Source organism: Simochromis diagramma, unplaced genomic scaffold, assembly GCF_900408965.1.
Source record: "Simochromis diagramma unplaced genomic scaffold, fSimDia1.1 OVJJ01000402.1, whole genome shotgun sequence".
Taxonomy (NCBI): domain Eukaryota; kingdom Metazoa; phylum Chordata; class Actinopteri; order Cichliformes; family Cichlidae; genus Simochromis; species Simochromis diagramma.
The window spans coordinates 8,690,731-8,707,744 of record NW_024386972.1 but is presented as its reverse complement, the minus strand read 5'-3'; the positions used below and the strand labels follow the sequence as shown (position 1 = coordinate 8,707,744).

Here is a 17,014-nt window from a genome sequence, read left to right as displayed (position 1 = left end):
TAGTGAACTGTATTAACACTGGTAGTAAGTACACCATAATTCCACCTACACGAGTGACTGATATAACTATGCTCAGATGTTGTTATTGTATTACTGTATATGCGTATGCACAGTTTTGCTTCGATCACGTGCAGTTAAGTTTTAGTGTTTTCTCCAAAGGATAGGGACCTTCCAGCATAGCTATTTCAGAGATCAATGATGCAGCGCTTTCATTTCCTCTGTGTCTGTCTGTACAGTTGTGTTGTTCAGGATCAATGTGTTTTGGGGTCAGCTGTCTGGTTGTCCTCATCGCTTGCCTCATAGTTATATCAAGATCAATAATAAGCCAAGTGCTAACACTGTATAGATAAAAACACACACAGTGCAATAGAGAAATGCTCTCGTTGCTCTTTTATTTTTATCACCTACATTTATCTGCCTGCTCTAAGTTGGGGTACTGTGTGGGTGACCCAAAAGCCAAGTGGTTAAAGCACATAGACCAACCACAGCGAGTCTCTGATCAGTTCCTAGCTTGCGCGACTGTCACTGCATGTCAATCCACTGCTCTCTTTCATTACATTTCATTTGTTTTGTCTTTTAAGATTATTTAAGGATTTTTTTTTTATTATTATTTTGGCCTTTACTACATGTAAAGAGTCAAATAGGATCATGTCATTGACTGGGTGGGAGAGAAAGCAACACTACTTCACTGGATGTTGCTGTTATGTGGCATGTACTGCAATGATTTGGCTTCCAAGGTGCTTTTTTCCCACAAGTTCTGCTTCAGGACTCTAACAATGAGTACTAAAGCCAAAGGTGCTACAAAAAATGGCCTTTACTTGTACTAAAACAGCCGCATCTCTATTTCAAATACTCATTGACAACTAATAATCCTGCATTCCCAAGCAAAAGAACTCATGCAGAAACAGATTACGTTGGTGGCTGTCATTGTATCTAATGAATAAAGTCTGGAAAAGAACATAACAATGTAATTGATGCCGACTGACTGTACATATATGTGTAGTGACTTCCTCGTTTCTGAGGAAGGAAAAACTGTACAAGTCACCCATATGGAAAAGATATATATAAATCTTATAAAGTTTGTATCTGTCTTGTGTGAAACTTGTATGAAAAGCATACAAGAGTGAAAACACATATAAGATCCCTTGAAAAATTATATAATGAAACTTGTATGTTTTGGATACTTACTGAAACAATATATGAAAGTAATGAGAAAGTGGCCACTTTCATGAGTAAATCATATAAGTTTTTACTATTTCTTTTCCATATGGGCAGGCTTGAAACAAGAATCCGTGCACATTCCAATGCTCAAATTCTAAATAAGGTTTGCAATAGAAACATGCAGGTTTGATTATTCTTGGAACTTTGTCAGTGTCCTGATCACCGTGTTGCATTTTTTCCTTTGACCGTTTTTTATGTAGATAAAAATGGACTAAATACTATCGCCCAGTGTATGTGCATGTATATCGTGCAGTAAAAACTGTCATATTTGCCTTTCAGGTGTAAAGCAGTTAAGGAATAGTACCTTAAAACTGATCATAGTCGAAATGAGTGCAGCTCGGATAACCAGACGATGTCCATATTAAATATTAGCGTATTGATATAATGTCAATTGCATACATACACTACATTTAGTTATATTGTAAAGTTACGAATAGACTGTCTCCCCACCTCCAAGTAGTTGTATGTTGTATTTAATATGCCAAAAAAAGATAATGCCCAACAAACAAAGCTTTAGATGAATTTGACGGAGAGCATTTCTGCTATTTTTTTCATCAGATTTTCTGCAGGTATTGCGCTATTATTGTGATTGTAACATGTACTGAGTTACTTTCTGCTGCTTCCTGTTAGCACTTTTTTCCTTTTGTGGACTCTGTTTATTGCAGTTATGACCAGATACAGCACTGACATGCGCAGGTCTCAAGTCTTGATAAATATAGAAAATGAGACTACCTATGTGACAAGAGGTAGTTTATGGGAAAGTCTGCAGCAGAAAGGAGCCTGTCTTTTTATCTGTGCCACCATGTTCAGAAGTCTTACAAAGAGGAATAGTGGAGCACAGGTGAGAGCACAGTAACTTAAAGCAAAGGTTTTTTGGTTTTTTTGGGCAGGAGTTGTTTCAGGTACCTACTTGTAACTAAGGAAAGGTTGAGGACAGTGGCGGCCTTTCATCGCACTCACTGGTGTTCTTTAAACAAATTAGTTGTGATGATCAGGATTGTTTTGCATGTTGTGTTCCTGCCATGCAGCAAGTGGACTCATGTGGAACTCTGTTCATGAAAGCAATGTGACACTGAGGACCTAACAACCCATTGAGAGAGAAAATGAAATGAAATAGGTAGTTAACTGGTTTGCAGTCGAACAAGAGGACCAAAGCTGATGCACAATAGTAACGCATACCCTAGTTTTCAAACATCTATGGTTGGCCTGTGGTTTGGTGTTATTTGTGTGGTTGTTATTTTTATTTTTATTTTTTTTTATTTTTAATACAGTATTTAACAAAAACTTCGCAAAACCCACCACTGATCAGCACATGATCAACTATGGCAGCAAGTGCTAAATACAGACGGCGCTTAAACCCATGTGGAGGTGTTTTTGTGGACAAATATAGGTTTTGATTATTACTGAGGGAAGAGCGTGTCTGTGGGGTTTTTTTCAGCTCTAAGCTACTTCCTGTGCTCTGTAAGATGCGGAAGGCTGACTTATAAAGAGCAATAATAAGAGCAGTGGACTGAAGACAAGTACTTGACACTGCTGACAATACTTGCGCTACTTTTTTGTGTGTTTGCAGGAACACTAAAGTGACAAGATCTGAGTTTGACACCTTCAAAAATGAACTCCACAGAAGAATCTACTTTGTTTGCTTTAAACTTGTGTTTTGTAATGTAGAAGCACATATGAATGAGTCCCTTCTTTGTTTTTCCACAGGTGCAGGATGAAAATCTCCGGTCAGCAGTGTACGTCAATGTAGCAGAGCTCCGGAAAAGCATCTCAGAGTCTCCTCCATCGGCTCCTTCGTCCTACTCTCCTTCCTACCTTAACCCAGAGGGATGGGAGGTGCACGTTGACGACGAAAGTGGACAGGAGTATTACTACCACCCCAACACGGGGCGCACAACCTGGGACAGCCCTTTTGTAGACCCCTCCACAGACCCCGAACCACTCCCTGCAGAGGAGCCTTATTCCCCCTCACCTCCTCAATCTCCTGTCCTTTCTCTGTCCACCGCCTCCCCACCGGCGTGGACCTCAGACTGGGAGCAGTTAGTGGATGAGACCAGTGGTCGCCCATACTTCTACAACCCAATGTCTGGGGAAACATCTTGGGAGCCCCCTGAGCATCCTCAGAGCCCCTACCCGCCTCTGATGGAGCCTATGAGTGTGCACAGGTTTCATGAGGATGAGCGGGTAAGGACAGCATGGCTGCTCTACTTAGCCGCTCTCTGTCTCCTGTTTTAGCTTCACCCAAGGGAAAGCTGTAAATACAGTCTGCTTTTAATGGAATTAAATCTCCTGCACCTACATAGCTAGTAGGACTCATTTTCATCAGGGAATCTCACAGCCCTGGCACTTAATATCCACAACAGTGGACACTAAGTAGTATTGTCTCTTAACTTTAAATGAAGACAGGCATCTGTCCTCATTTTAAATTAGCTAAAAATTATTGGTGATGTTTTGTTTCTTCTGGGAAATTGGGCAAATTTGAGAAACAGTTCACTTCAAATTACCACTCACATTTATATCATGAAAAGTTTTTTAACAGTGCAAGCAGGCAGTGACCCCATTTTTCCCCTTGAATGACTTTTCTGAGCTGGAGAAAAAGCATTAATAGGCCAAGAAAGAATAATACATCGAGGTCATGAAACTATTCTGACTCATTTATGAAAGTCATAGGGAAGTCATCAAGCTCTATTTCGGGGTCACAGTAAGAAATTATCCAATCAAGATGATTCCGTGGGATGTAGCAACATTTCAAAACAGGAAAGGGCCGAGGAGGCGTTAATACTTTTACTATTATTATTCTTTATTAAACAGGAAGTGAAACTCTTGGGATTAAGAGCATCCTAGGCCAAGAATGGCAGTATTAACATAGCATGTTTTTTAATAGTGAGAGAAATCAGAGCTTATGGAAAACAAAACTGCATATTGTGGTTTAAAACTTGGGATTCTCTTGCTGTGAAACAGCAGCGCTAATAAAACAGGAGGTCAAGATTCACCAAGGGGGGATTAAATCATTAGACTTAGATGGCAACTGACCGTGATGGTATATCACAGAGCTAAGCATCAAAATCTCATGAACCTTAAGCAACGTGCATGAATTAATACTTTTTCGTGAATGTTGGTATTACTGTTCTTCAATCTTGAGTTATCAGTGTTTACAGGGAGGCCTGCAGTTCTAAGTAAAAAAGATTAAAAATTGAGCAGTAATAGCTGTGAATGTGTATTCTGGTGAAATTCATATGTTGTAATCGTGATGAAATAAGCACAAGTTCTTCCAGGGAGTAAAGGTGCTTTTTTCTTTCTCTGTGCTGGATATGTTTGTGTTTGTTGGGGGTTGTGCAAGGCGGATGTTATATTCCTCATTAGAAATTTTGGACTTATTAGAGTAACTTTGCATAATTCAGAGTTGAAAATAAGCCTTAATTATTTTATACCGGGCCTTAATGCGGTCTCGGGTTCCTACATTGTGTGGAACGAGCCATTTTAGCTTCCTTTAAGCCAGCTTTCCTCCATCGTGGAAACAGAGAGGTTCTGGGGGCCTCTCTGTCACCAAAGGCCGGGTCACCAATTTGTCTGAAGGAACTTTATGCAGTGATAAAGGAGTTGACTCATGATTACGACATTAGGAATTCATCAGAATACACATTCATTTTCTGCTCTGTTTTTTTTTTAGCCCACCACAATAACAGCAGACTTGACTGCGAGAAATATACAAGCATGATTATAAAAACATAGTTGGTGAATTAATGAATTCATTGCTTTTACATCGAGGCATGGATATATATACAATCCCGACAGCTCATAAGGGTTTTACGTTGCTGATTAATTGATGCTTTTTAATGCCTAAAAACGATATAAAGTGACGATAATTATTTTATCCTTGACATAAATTCTCACTTATCTTTTGGTTTTTTAATGTTATGCTTACAATAAAGTTTGCAAAGGGGGAACTATTTCCATTCAGGCCTTTCATTTGTCTTTCTTACTTTTGCAAAAGAGAAGAAATAGCTTCATTTGAAGCCTTAAAAACTGCCAGAAGATGGATTTTGAGACTTTCATGTAGAACCACATTGACTCTTTTCCATATTTTAAGTGCTTATGCATTGCTTTGCCAAATCAAACCAGTTCCTAGTTTTGGTTTAGTATTTTCCTCGTAAAATAAAACAAAAAGTGTATCTTTTTGGAAAATGCTCCCATTTGGGTCACAGCTCATGTGTTGAACCCTGAGTGGGACTTATGTGTAACTTAATGTACTGTGTCTTCATCCCCAGCCTCCTTTACCGGAGGAGGACTACCCCTCGGAGGATTACCCGCCTGCAGATCCACCAGAGGGCTATGAGGACACCCATGCCACAGGACCTCCAGCCCCAATCCCAAAAGACTACAGCTTCAGCCATGTGACCCGGCCCGTAATCCCCAGGGCCAACCTGGACCGCAACACCCCGGCTGGTTGGAACCTCACTGTGGAGAAAGATGGGACGTGGGTGTTCACCAGTGAAAACTCTCCAGATCAGGTCTGCCCAATCAGGATTCAGGTTAATTATCCTGCAAAACGTTTGAAAATGTGATGAAACGGCTTCAAACACGTTCCAGCATAGTTACCATGATGATTGTTTGGAAACCCAGTATATCAATGTTATCTGTGATTGTTTTGACGTCATTCCAGTTGTGCAATTATCCAGGGAGGCGTGTAGCTAGTGTGGCTAAGAATAGAGTTGAGAGAAAATGACAAACACTACATATTTTCCCAATCACACACTTCTGTCCGGTTACTGTGTGAACAGACCATGGATCTGTTTTGGAAAGTTACAAAATCGTCACGTGCAGTCCACCCAGTTTGACTCCTGGACAGGATTTCAGGCTCCATTCACTGTAATATGTTTTTGCCAAAAAACGTGTCATTTTAGTGCGTTAATGCCAAACATCAACACGCCACTTTTAAGACCTTTAAAACAAAGTCTTATGGAAACCCTAGTGTTAGTTCAAATATGGAGCAGTGTTTTATTCTTCGTGGACTCAAACAGAAAGTTTTTGAAGTGGTGCTCGGGTGGTGCTCGGGTCTTGTTAGTCATAAAAAACAAATAAGATAAACATCATATCTGGGCTGTTTGAGTTCTCCTCTCCTGTTACCTAGATTTCCTCTAGTAATAAATCACAGTTACAGTCCTGGTTTGCTTTGTAAAACTACATTCTGTCCTCAAATTACCACTTAGTTCTTTCAGTAACAGTTTCACCTCATTGGCAGCCAAAGTGGAAAAAACTCTGGTTGTACTGTTTGTCTATTGCCATTCTTCCTCTGTAGTATTTTCAAGAAGAAACCAGTTCTCTGCTTCCTGTTTATGCTGCACCATGCGCGCCCAGCCCATGCATGACTGGTCATGTGATGTGCATTTGCAAGCGTCTTAGTTTGTAATTACATTACATCCAAATATGCGACAAAGTCCTCATCTGCACTGAGATTAGCGCGGATACCATTTTCAGTAACATTTTCTCCAGCAGCATGCAGCAGATCATGTGTGAGCGTTGTTTTAGTCCTAAGGAAGTGAAACTACCTGAGCAAGACATTTTCTTTTAACTATTTACAGTAATTAACTTTTTCTGTAACACCGAGACATGTTTAACTAAAACAAGTGCATTGTGTGTAACAGTGGATCAAGTCTTTGGATGAGCAGGGGCAGACCTACTACTATCTAAGAGACGGCTCCAGGTCTCTGTGGAACCTGCCCGAGGTAAAGATCTCACACCACTTAACAAAGTAGTCGACAGCGTTTTTCATGCAAGATTATCACTGATTCTAAGACATGTTTTTACAGTTTGAATATAAATTATGAAAATCAATTTCTACGTAATGCTAAATGGACTAGTTTGAATACAGCACTTTTCTATTGTACTTGAGCACTCAAAGTGCTTTATACAACATGTCTCGTTCACCCCTCACACACACATTCACACAGCAACTTTTTCTTATTCCAGGTGTTTCTATCAAACAGTCGCACTTCGATGAGCAACTCGGGTCTCAGTATTCCGATTAGTAGATGACCTACTCTACTTCCTAAACCACAGCCACTGCCACTCCTGTACCCCTCTACTTACTGCATAGTAGATTTGAATAAACAGGAAACAAGCGTAACTTTATATGTATATTCATAGAAAACGTCTTACAGAGTAGAAGCACAATTCTCTGCACAATGCATAAGCTACCGCAAAAGTTGCAGTTGCAAAACGATGTAGATAATGCAACACTAAGACAGTAGGCAAGAAGAGAAGATCAATTACTCAAATCAATGTTAAGAAGCAGAATTAAAACTGAAATAATATTAAGATGATCAGGAGACCAGTAAAAATGATACGGTCCTAGAAATCAAATCTATAAATGTAGCATACATTTAATAAAATGATCATTTTATGCTGCTAAAAGGTTTAACTAAACAGGGATGATTTTAGCTTATTTTTTAATGCTGGTAATGCTGGAGCACAGCTAGTGTTATAAACTGGGAGCTCATTCAATTAGCTTGGAGTATAAAAGTTTTAGGGAGACTCAGAGTGTAACGAGACAGGTAGTTGTTCCAGATTACCTGAGGGTTTGAGCCGTCTCATACTCAGGCTCTGAAATAAGGATTAAATTTTGAATATGAATTCTATAATTAAAGTTGTTTTTTTTTTAACTAAAACACCATATTTCATATCCTTTGGCAGATAAGTAGCATCAAACTTTCACTTGTCTAAATTAAAGCAACACTGATCCTTAAAGTTGTGTCCTTTCACTCATTTTCTTGCATTTAATCAATGAAACTAAACTGTGTTTTGTCCCTCTAGGCCCCTGTAGCTTATGGCCAGTTGAGGGTGGAGAATGGCGTTGAGGCGGATGGTATGTCTGTCATCAAAAACTGGAGACACACCGTGGGACCTGCTCAGTTCAGCTCTGCCCAGGAAGATGGGGTACGAACATGCACATGCATATACACCCACTAATAGCACATGCTTGTTTAAACACAAGCTGTATCACGTATTCAGGGTGTGTCGCCTGGGTTAAACAGAAAGCTTTAGTCAGGCAAAAGTGGTGAGGGTAAGTACCTGTTTAACAATCAACACTACTATGCTTTTTAACCCTTATTTAGCAAGGCAAATTAGCTCCACACCACGCTTATTTACAGAAACAGAGAGAGGGAGGATGAGGGAGAGCAAAAAGCGATATTTCCACAAACACCTGCGACTTCTGGTATACAATAAAGGGCTTGTGCTAAACAAGTCACCTCTAGCAGTCAGGGGTTCAAAGCAACCGTGTTGCTCAAGGGCACAACACTGGATTTCTCTTCACTGGAACCAAAGAGTTTACTCAAACCAAGAAAAACAGGCTTTGGATCATCTGTCATCTTTTTGATATAAAGTTTCATTTTTTTATTAGTGTGAAAAAGCTGAATGATGACAAAGACTGTAAGCAACAGTTTATTTTTTCTTTTTTGTCGCACACCTGAAAAATAAAAAGACCAGAATTATAATAATAAGTGGGTTAATACAATTGTGTATTTAAAAAAAATTAAAACCAAGTGCATATTGTTAGGTGATTGTTGTTCTTCTAACCATTTAATGCCATATTAACAAGGATAGTGCTCAGTATTGAACACTGAGAAAATGTGACAGATTTAAGAAGCCAAGAAACTACATTTCATATCTGCAATCCCTAGACAGATGTTACAGTCAAACTAAAAACTAAGTATTAAGGTGGCGTTTGGAGAATCAAGTCAGGACGTTGCCCAAAGTTGTTTTCACACGTAGCACACAATGCCAGATAGCCTGGGTAGAGCTTGCAAGGGGCAGTGCACAAGACGCTCACTCTTCAGTACATGACCTGCATAGTCAGGGATTAACAAGTTAAAGACTGTTTTAATCCAGAGCATTTGAGTCTTTGTGGCAAATAAAGTCTAAAAACTTTCAGGGCACATTTAAGCCATTAATATATACCTACATGTGAATCATGGATTTTTTGAGATTCAGAGTCAGTCAAAATGTATTTTTCCCCACACGCGGTAACCATTGTGTCACGGTGGTGTAGTATTTCGTATTTCCATAGAAAGAAGAGTCTGAGTATGAAACTGCTGGTTGTCAAGGGGGTTTGCAGAGGAACTGAGGAGGAACTGAGTCCTTTCACTTTTCAACCAATTTCAGATGGCGAGGGATGAGTTTTCCTAGATATCCTATTTTGGTGAAATGAGAAACTGGTGTTTAATCATTCACCCTTTGCTACACTTCTAAACAAGTCTCACTTGGTAGTGTAGTGTAGCAACGCTATCTTCAAAGTGTTATCAACACATTGTTGTTTTTTCCAGTACATGCTACATTTGCAGCTATAGTGCAACAAATAAGCACATATTTCATCATGTAAGAGTTACTTTAGCTCCTCCTGATGATATAAGATGTTAATCATTTAAAGAAATGTAAATCTTATCTGCTGATTTTGATTTCTGCTTATTCAAAATTTTAATTTACATGCTTGGGTAAGCTTTGTGGGTTTTTTGAATGACAAATCTCCTCACTGTCTTTCAGAGATTCGCCCCGACTCACAGGAGGAACACGTCAGACTACAGCTCCAGTGACAGCTCCAGTACAGGAAACTCTCCTGAGACGCAGCAAAATGTGAGTGGAGCTTGTGTCCTGCCAAGGATTATACTGACTGACTGCTTTTGATGAATTCTCAGTAGCAACAAAATTCCTCTGATCTTCACCTTTAACTGAAAGGAGTTCTGTGTCTCTCTCTTAAGGCTTTTGGGTTTTGGCCCTGGAGAAATCCTTATTATCTGACCTCAAAGTGGCTGCGCTATAATGTGGGTGGTTAGTTAGAGAGCTTGCCTGCCCTTGATCTATAGATAGGTGCATCTATCTATGATGGGCAAAAGGTGTCATTTTTTAGATAATTAGCGGAGCATTTGTTGCACTCAACCAGTTTCATTCCATGCATTAAATACTGTACTGTATTGAAATCACCCCATTGCTCACCCTTGCTGGAAACCTGCAAACCCTTTGCTGTATGTTTTTGCCTAAATGTGCATCTGGCTGAAGACAGATCTGTTGTCTTGAAACTGTGATAGATCCGGCCTGAAAGTCACTCTTGTAGATCAAAGGACAAGTTATGTGAAGTTCTTCTTTTTTCTTACTTTAAACCAAAATTGATTCTTCCTAGAATTTTTATCTGTTGAGCTCTCGTTCTGGCAGCTGTACTTAATTTTATAAGAATGTTGAAAATTTACACAACCCTGCCACTGTTTGATCAATGCGTATCCTCTAAAAGTAGTCCCCCGGAAATCAACTTTGCACACACTGGGTTGACATTTACTTATATACTATATAGTGGCTCACTGTTTTAGAAGTCTTGTGGTGTTAGCGTCTCTTTAGTGTTGTGGTTCACACAGTTGCCTAACAAGTGTAAATTTCCTGTTTCAGTCTGGGGAGGGGATGCAGATCCCTCGGGGTTTGTTTTAGGAATGCAGAGCTACCTGCTGTGGTGACCAATTTTGAGGGAGCAGCTGAAAGCAGCTTTGTTACTGAGACGTTGATCAATTTCATATTCATCTGTTTTTTGGGGGCGGGGTTTTGTCAAAGCCACAGGGAGTCACTGGTGATGGGCAGAAGAGCTGCATTTGGCACTGTCTGTTCAAGACCCCTGTTCTAGAGAAAAGCTGCTGTGCTGTTGCCTTAAAGCCTTAAACAACACATAACTGGACTAACAGCATAGTTTTAGCACATTGTGCATGCCATGTTATGCCAAGGATGCCGTAAGAAGAAATAAGAGTCTAAATAACAGTCAGGTGCTGTTAATCAAGTAAACTGGATTAACTGATCATCAGTGAGTGTAACCATCTCTATAAAAACAGAAACTTTGACAGTTAGCTAGTCTTCAGGTGTTGAGTTGCTGCACTATTTTCCAATGACAGTACAGTTAGACTGGACAAGTCCATTTTGTTAGGTTTACAAAGTTGCATCTGAACAAACCACCAGACTCTTGTACTGTACTGTACCTTTGACAGACAAGACCAGAGTGGAGGTGTCTGTCCATAATCCACAACACCACATTCGGTGAAAAACAAACATGGCGTATCGACACAAACACCTCCTACAAGTTGTCAACCCTGGTGGTGGAGGGGTGATGATCTGGTTTTGTTTAGCGGCCACAGGATCTGAGCACCTTGCAGTCATTGAGTTGACCTCTGCATAGCAAAAAATTCTAGAGCCCAATCTGAGGACAGATCCGTCTGACAGGTAAAGCTGGGTCATGCTACAGGACAGAAATCCCATGCACAACAGCAAATCTACAACAGAATGGGTGAAAAAAGAAAAGAAGCAAACTGCTGCAAAGTAAAATCAGCACCCTTGGATGTGAAACATAAAATAAATTAATAATTATAACAATTCTTTATGCAGTGTATTGTAATAGAGAAGGCAGTGCTGTTTAATATACTCTGTATGCATGATGCTGCTGAAGACGTTTGCGTTCAACCTGCTGCCCTTCATTTCATCCCACAAGTAAATTTTACTCATGAGCCTGATAACTAAACATGATCTGCTAACAATTCAAAGATGTTTATTGTTTGTATTTTTAGGTGCAGAACTTGGAGAAAGCTGGAATTCTTAATAAAACAAAAGTGTCTGAGAATGGAAGGAAAGTAAGGTAAGAGGTTGCTTTGAGGTGTATTTTGCAAGTATCTTACTCACATTTCTCGAGTTTCTGTGTTACTTATGAATCTTCTCCCATTCCAGGAAAAACTGGGCCCCAACGTGGACTGTTCTCCATGGAGGGGTGCTGACGTTCCACAAGGACCCAAAATCTGCATCATCAGGGGCCGCGGTATAGTATACGCTTTGTATTAACAACGGAAGCGCTCATATTAATGATATGAGCATAATAATAGGAGCTGCCAAGGACAGCCACATCTTTTATTAAAGGCATCTTGATTCTTGGAATGCCGTGCCATCGGTTTTGTAAACACCTGGATTTTGTTTTTCTCCTTGCAGAACAAAACCAATCACATTGTCCCGGAGGTTGCGGTGGATCTGCGCGGAGCAACGATTGGCTGGGCCACAAAGGACAAATCGAGCAAAAAGAATGTTTTAGAGGTGTGTTTGTTGACAGTGCTCATTTCTAAGCTTGTACATCCTTGATTCCTTTCTTCTCTCTCACCAGAGATGCAGATATTTAACAAAATGAGATATCCTAGCATCAGAGCCTCATTTCAAAGACATAAAACTGCATGATTTCTTCTTCTACTTTTTTTGTTATAGCCTGCTGTGCTAGTTTTTGGTCTCAGATGCCGTAGAAGTATAACAGTATAACAGACAAGCTTTATATTTAGGTCTAATTTTAATTTAATTCAGAACACACGCGGTCACAAGATGTGCATCTTTTATTACAGTTGCAAACTGTGAAGGGAAAAAAACTCTGATCCGTGTTGTTCATTTGAAATACTAAAAAAAAGAATATAAACATCTGCTTATGCATAGACTCGTCCTCTATTCCAAGTGTGTTCAGCATCAAAGACAAAAACAAACACTTGCTAAAGTTGTGCATCCTCGATTATAGGTCCCATGGGAAGCCTTCTTTCTTGTCTATGAAACAAAATAACCATCAATAGCATACAGAGGTTGATGTCACTGGCAGGATGTCAGAGAACAGAAAAACAGAGAAAAGAGGAGAGCACTCAGTGCCCCACATTTCACACTGAAAATCATGCCCACTGGAGGGGAAGACAATTGACCTCGAACTATAGAACTGAGATCCGAAACACTATGAAAATGCATTAAAAGCTCGCTAAATATATGAAAATTCACTTCCTTAAAAGATCATTTTAGCAGCTAGCAGTTATAGAAGTAATATTAGCTACAATGTATGGGGGGGGAAAAAGTATTGGGCCACACTCCAATAAAAACTCCTGCTTTAAACCCTAACCCGTCACCGGCGATGGGTTAGGGTTTAAAGCAGGGGTGTCCAAAGCCAGGCCTCAAGGGCCGGTGTCCTGCAGATTTTAGATATCACCCAGGTTCAACACACCTGCATCAAATGATTAGTTCATTACCAGGCCTCTGGAGAACTTCCAGACATGTTGAGGAGGTCATTTAGCCATTTAAATCAGCTGTGTTGGATCAAGGATACATCTAAAACCTGCAGGACACCACCCCTTGAGCCCTGGAGTTGGACACCCCTGCTGTAAAGGGTAAATTAGGTTAGGGTTTAAAGGGTTAATCCTTGAATTCAGGTGTTTTCAGCGGCTTTGCCAGAGTTGTATAATGTTGTATAATCAAACAGCGAGCCTAGGAGTGCTTCACTCTAAAGAGCTCACAGATTTCCTGCATGGTACTGTAGTAGGAGGCCACCACTGCAACAAGTCAGTTTGTGAAATTCCACGATCAACTGTAAAGCACTTGGGAACCACAGCAACTCAGCCATGGAGTGGCAGATCATGTAAAGTAACAGGGCAGAGGTGCTGAGCCATACAATGCATCAAAGTCGCCAGCACTCTGCTGACTCAGTCAATAAACAGTTCCACACCTCCTCGGGCACTAAAATCAGCACGAAAACTGCACCAGGAGTGTCATGTCATGGGTTTCCACAGCCGAGCGACTCCTGTAGGTGTAATGTGTAGGTGCCCAGTACTTTTGTCCATATATTGTATGTATTAGCTGGGTTGTGTAGTTTTCTAACTTGCGAACATAATGATGTTACATGTAGCTTTTATTTGCCACACAAGTTGCTTCATTCTTCCTCCTGAAAAAAGGAGCTGTAGATTCATTAGTCTTTCAGTTCTTCAAGGCCTTACAGCTCTTATTGTTCAAGAGAGCAGTGAATTGTTTTCATTTTCAATATGGGCGGGACGTCTCTCTATGTGTGCCATTTAATGTTTTTTTGTATATGTGGGTGTGTTCGTGCTTTAGTAGAGCTGGTTCCATAAATGCACAGCTAAAATAAGATCTCACTCACTTCCTCTTTGAAAAAAGTGTTGCGAGTTCAGTCAGTAACAGGAGCTCTTCTATAAATAATCTAGCAGCGATTTATGAGTCACATCATATGTTTGGGTTTGTGCTTGCAAAAATAAAAATGTATGTATATATATATATAAATTCTTTTAATCTGTGATTTTTCTGCATTTCAGTTAAAAGGAAAGAATGGTGTGGAGTTTCTGTTGCAATATGACACCGAAAGCATCATCACTGACTGGCATAAAGTCTTAGTGGACACCATAAGGCAACTTGTAAGTCTTTAAACTGCTTTTACAGAATAATCAAAATTAGGCTGCATTAAAATGGTTTAATAGCTTATTTGTCTTCTATTTTTTTCTTATATGAAAATATTAAATTTGCGTCTGTTTATAGAAGTTGATCTGTTCCATTTCCTGTTAATAACATTGTGTAGATATTCACTCCAATTCAGCTCCTACACAAAACAAACCCGCATATTTCATCAAGTTTCTTAAATTTTGTATCAATAAATGGCATAAATCAACACTTACAGGGAGCCAGATTTTGACCACAAAAGCTTAATGGCACCCAACGGTAACTAGACATTAGAAGATCACAACAGAAACTTCTGGTTGTTGTGGTTGATGGTGATGATGACAGGAGGCAGATCTCTGCTGCTGCTGCTTCACGCCTGAAGTCCCTAATAATTAGTGTTAAATACCCAAAGGTAAACAGGTAGAACTTGCTCAAAGTTTAAGAAAAAGCTTTTGCCGTGTCAACAAATGTACTCATGTTTCAGCTCAGATGAAGCCTTAAACATTAGCTTATTTGCCAATGAAGTTTTGTGTAAGTGCTATATTTGGATATTCAACATCTGAGCTTCATGCTTTTGGATTAGCACAGATGAGTACGCTGGGAAAGCATACATAACTTTACGGGACTGTATTTTGGGCTATACCTCCAAAGGGTTGCCATTCATTCTGGACAATCTTGCAAGCGACCCCTACAAAGCTGGATGTCCAGAGACCGGGAGCTGGATGTTCTTTGGCTCTTTGGTTCTAGACTACTAGCGTAACTCTGGCTAAAAACAAAAATCAATTAAAACTAATATCAAGTTCATTTAATGTGTAGAAAACCACAGCATTAGAAAACACACAATTGTCTCACATTTTTTCCTAGTTAAGAAGCTAATAGATTTCTGTTTTTAGCTACGTGGTCACTAGATGGAACATTTCTTTTAAAAAAAAAGTAAAATTAGAAAAACTCTACATCAAGATTAATTTGTTTTGATTGTCTGTGTTTACCAGGAGTACCAGGAACATCATTCTGAGGAGGAGGATCCAGACATTTATGAAAAGATCCCCAACACAGATGAGAAGGTGGGAGGTGCCGTAGACAAGAGAAAATGTAAGTACAGCTTCTTCTACTTCAGCAAAAAAAAAAGCAAATTATCTCTGATTTTAACTGTGGCATGAGCAGCATAATGATTGTGCTTCAGTTAGATAGATAAGACATTTGTGAGCTACCCTCCCATCCTTTTTAAATGTCTATTGTTGCTATCTTTAGCAAGGGGAAGTGTTACAAGTACAGCTGCAACCACCACTGCAGCAGAAACAGAGCAGAAGAAGGTCCGAACCAAACTGATGAAGTTCCTCATGAAGCGTCCCACGTTGCAGACGGTCAAAGAAAAAGGCTACATCAGAGGTGATTTCAGACGAGGAAATGTAGAGCTTTGTTGTCATTTGCAGGCTTTGGCTGATTTGAATAGGAGGGAAAAATCAGTCTTTGTGCCTCCCAAACACTGAGCACTGATGTGCTTATATCAGCATTTAAATACGAGCTGCTTTGAATTTTCCTACCTGCTTTTCAGTTCAGTTCACTTCTGTTTAGAGCTGATTTCTAGTGCATGGACAGCAAAATGACAAAACAAACACAATGAAATTCTAAGGAAGTGTGTAATATAGCCATGCTTTCATCCAACTAGATGTCTTAAAGAGTTATGAGTATATTTAATATTCATTTCTGATATTGTGTGTAATCAAAGTCTTCTAATTCTTTGCAGAAAATGTCTTTGGTTGTGACCTTGCGACATTGTGCGCACATGAAAAGACTACAGTACCGAGTTTTGTAGAGAAATGTATTAATGCAGTGGAAAGGCGAGGTAACACCTTATTTATATCACAGTGGAATAATTACAAAGTATATCTTCCTGTGTGCGTGATCAAGCAGCTGACCCGCTGGTGCTTACTTGCTGATTTCTAGGTCTGGATATTGATGGACTCTACAGAGTCAGTGGGAACCTCGCTGTCATTCAGAAACTGCGCTTCAAGGCCGATCACGGTAAAATCAATCAATGTGTTAAACTAATTAATTCAGTCAGTCACCTCATGGGCAGGGAACATACTGTGGTGTTGATCTCATAGGCTCATTTTAGACAGCAGTGACCCCTGCTGGGTTTTAATAGCAAGTGCATGTGTTGTGTATAAACAGATGAACTGGACCTCGAGGACGGTCAGTGGGAAGATGTTCACGTCATCACTGGAGCACTGAAGTTATTTTTCCGGGAGCTTTCTGAGCCGCTTTTCCCATACAGCCACTTTAATAAGTTCATCTCAGCCATCAGTGAGCATTCTTTAATTAACAATAAGCCTAATTCTAAGCGCTATATCATCAATTTTTACAGGTGAAATTGCAGTGAGTGTTGCCATTGATCATTAACAATTGTTGTGTATTTCTAGGAATTGGTGATTTCAACACAAAACGGGATCACATGTATGACTTGATCCAGTCACTTCCTGCTCCAAACCACAACACCATGAAGCTTCTATTCGGGCATTTACACAGGTTTGTG

The 17,014-nt window shown here is 39.8% G+C and overlaps 1 protein-coding gene across 3 annotated transcripts in view; it reads left to right on the top strand.

The window, feature by feature from the left end:
- Positions 1-17,014, top strand: part of arhgap27 (Rho GTPase activating protein 27) — a 31,144-nt gene that overhangs the window by 12,663 nt on the left and 1,467 nt on the right. For 2 of the 3 annotated variants that reach the window (XM_040039038.1, XM_040039040.1), the window contains 16 exons: positions 2,929-3,405; positions 5,490-5,732; positions 6,867-6,947; positions 8,035-8,157; positions 9,763-9,852; positions 9,978-10,040; positions 11,814-11,881; positions 11,971-12,058; positions 12,226-12,327; positions 14,358-14,456; positions 15,471-15,570; positions 15,730-15,867; positions 16,226-16,324; positions 16,426-16,503; positions 16,654-16,785; positions 16,902-17,007. In XM_040039038.1, the coding sequence (XP_039894972.1) occupies positions 2,929-3,405; positions 5,490-5,732; positions 6,867-6,947; positions 8,035-8,157; positions 9,763-9,852; positions 9,978-10,040; positions 11,814-11,881; positions 11,971-12,058; positions 12,226-12,327; positions 14,358-14,456; positions 15,471-15,570; positions 15,730-15,867; positions 16,226-16,324; positions 16,426-16,503; positions 16,654-16,785; positions 16,902-17,007 (2,087 nt within the window). The remainder of the gene's footprint in view (positions 1-2,928; positions 3,406-5,489; positions 5,733-6,866; positions 6,948-8,034; positions 8,158-9,762; positions 9,853-9,977; positions 10,041-11,813; positions 11,882-11,970; positions 12,059-12,225; positions 12,328-14,357; positions 14,457-15,470; positions 15,571-15,729; positions 15,868-16,225; positions 16,325-16,425; positions 16,504-16,653; positions 16,786-16,901; positions 17,008-17,014) is intronic. The other variant, XM_040039039.1, reaches the window with a different exon arrangement.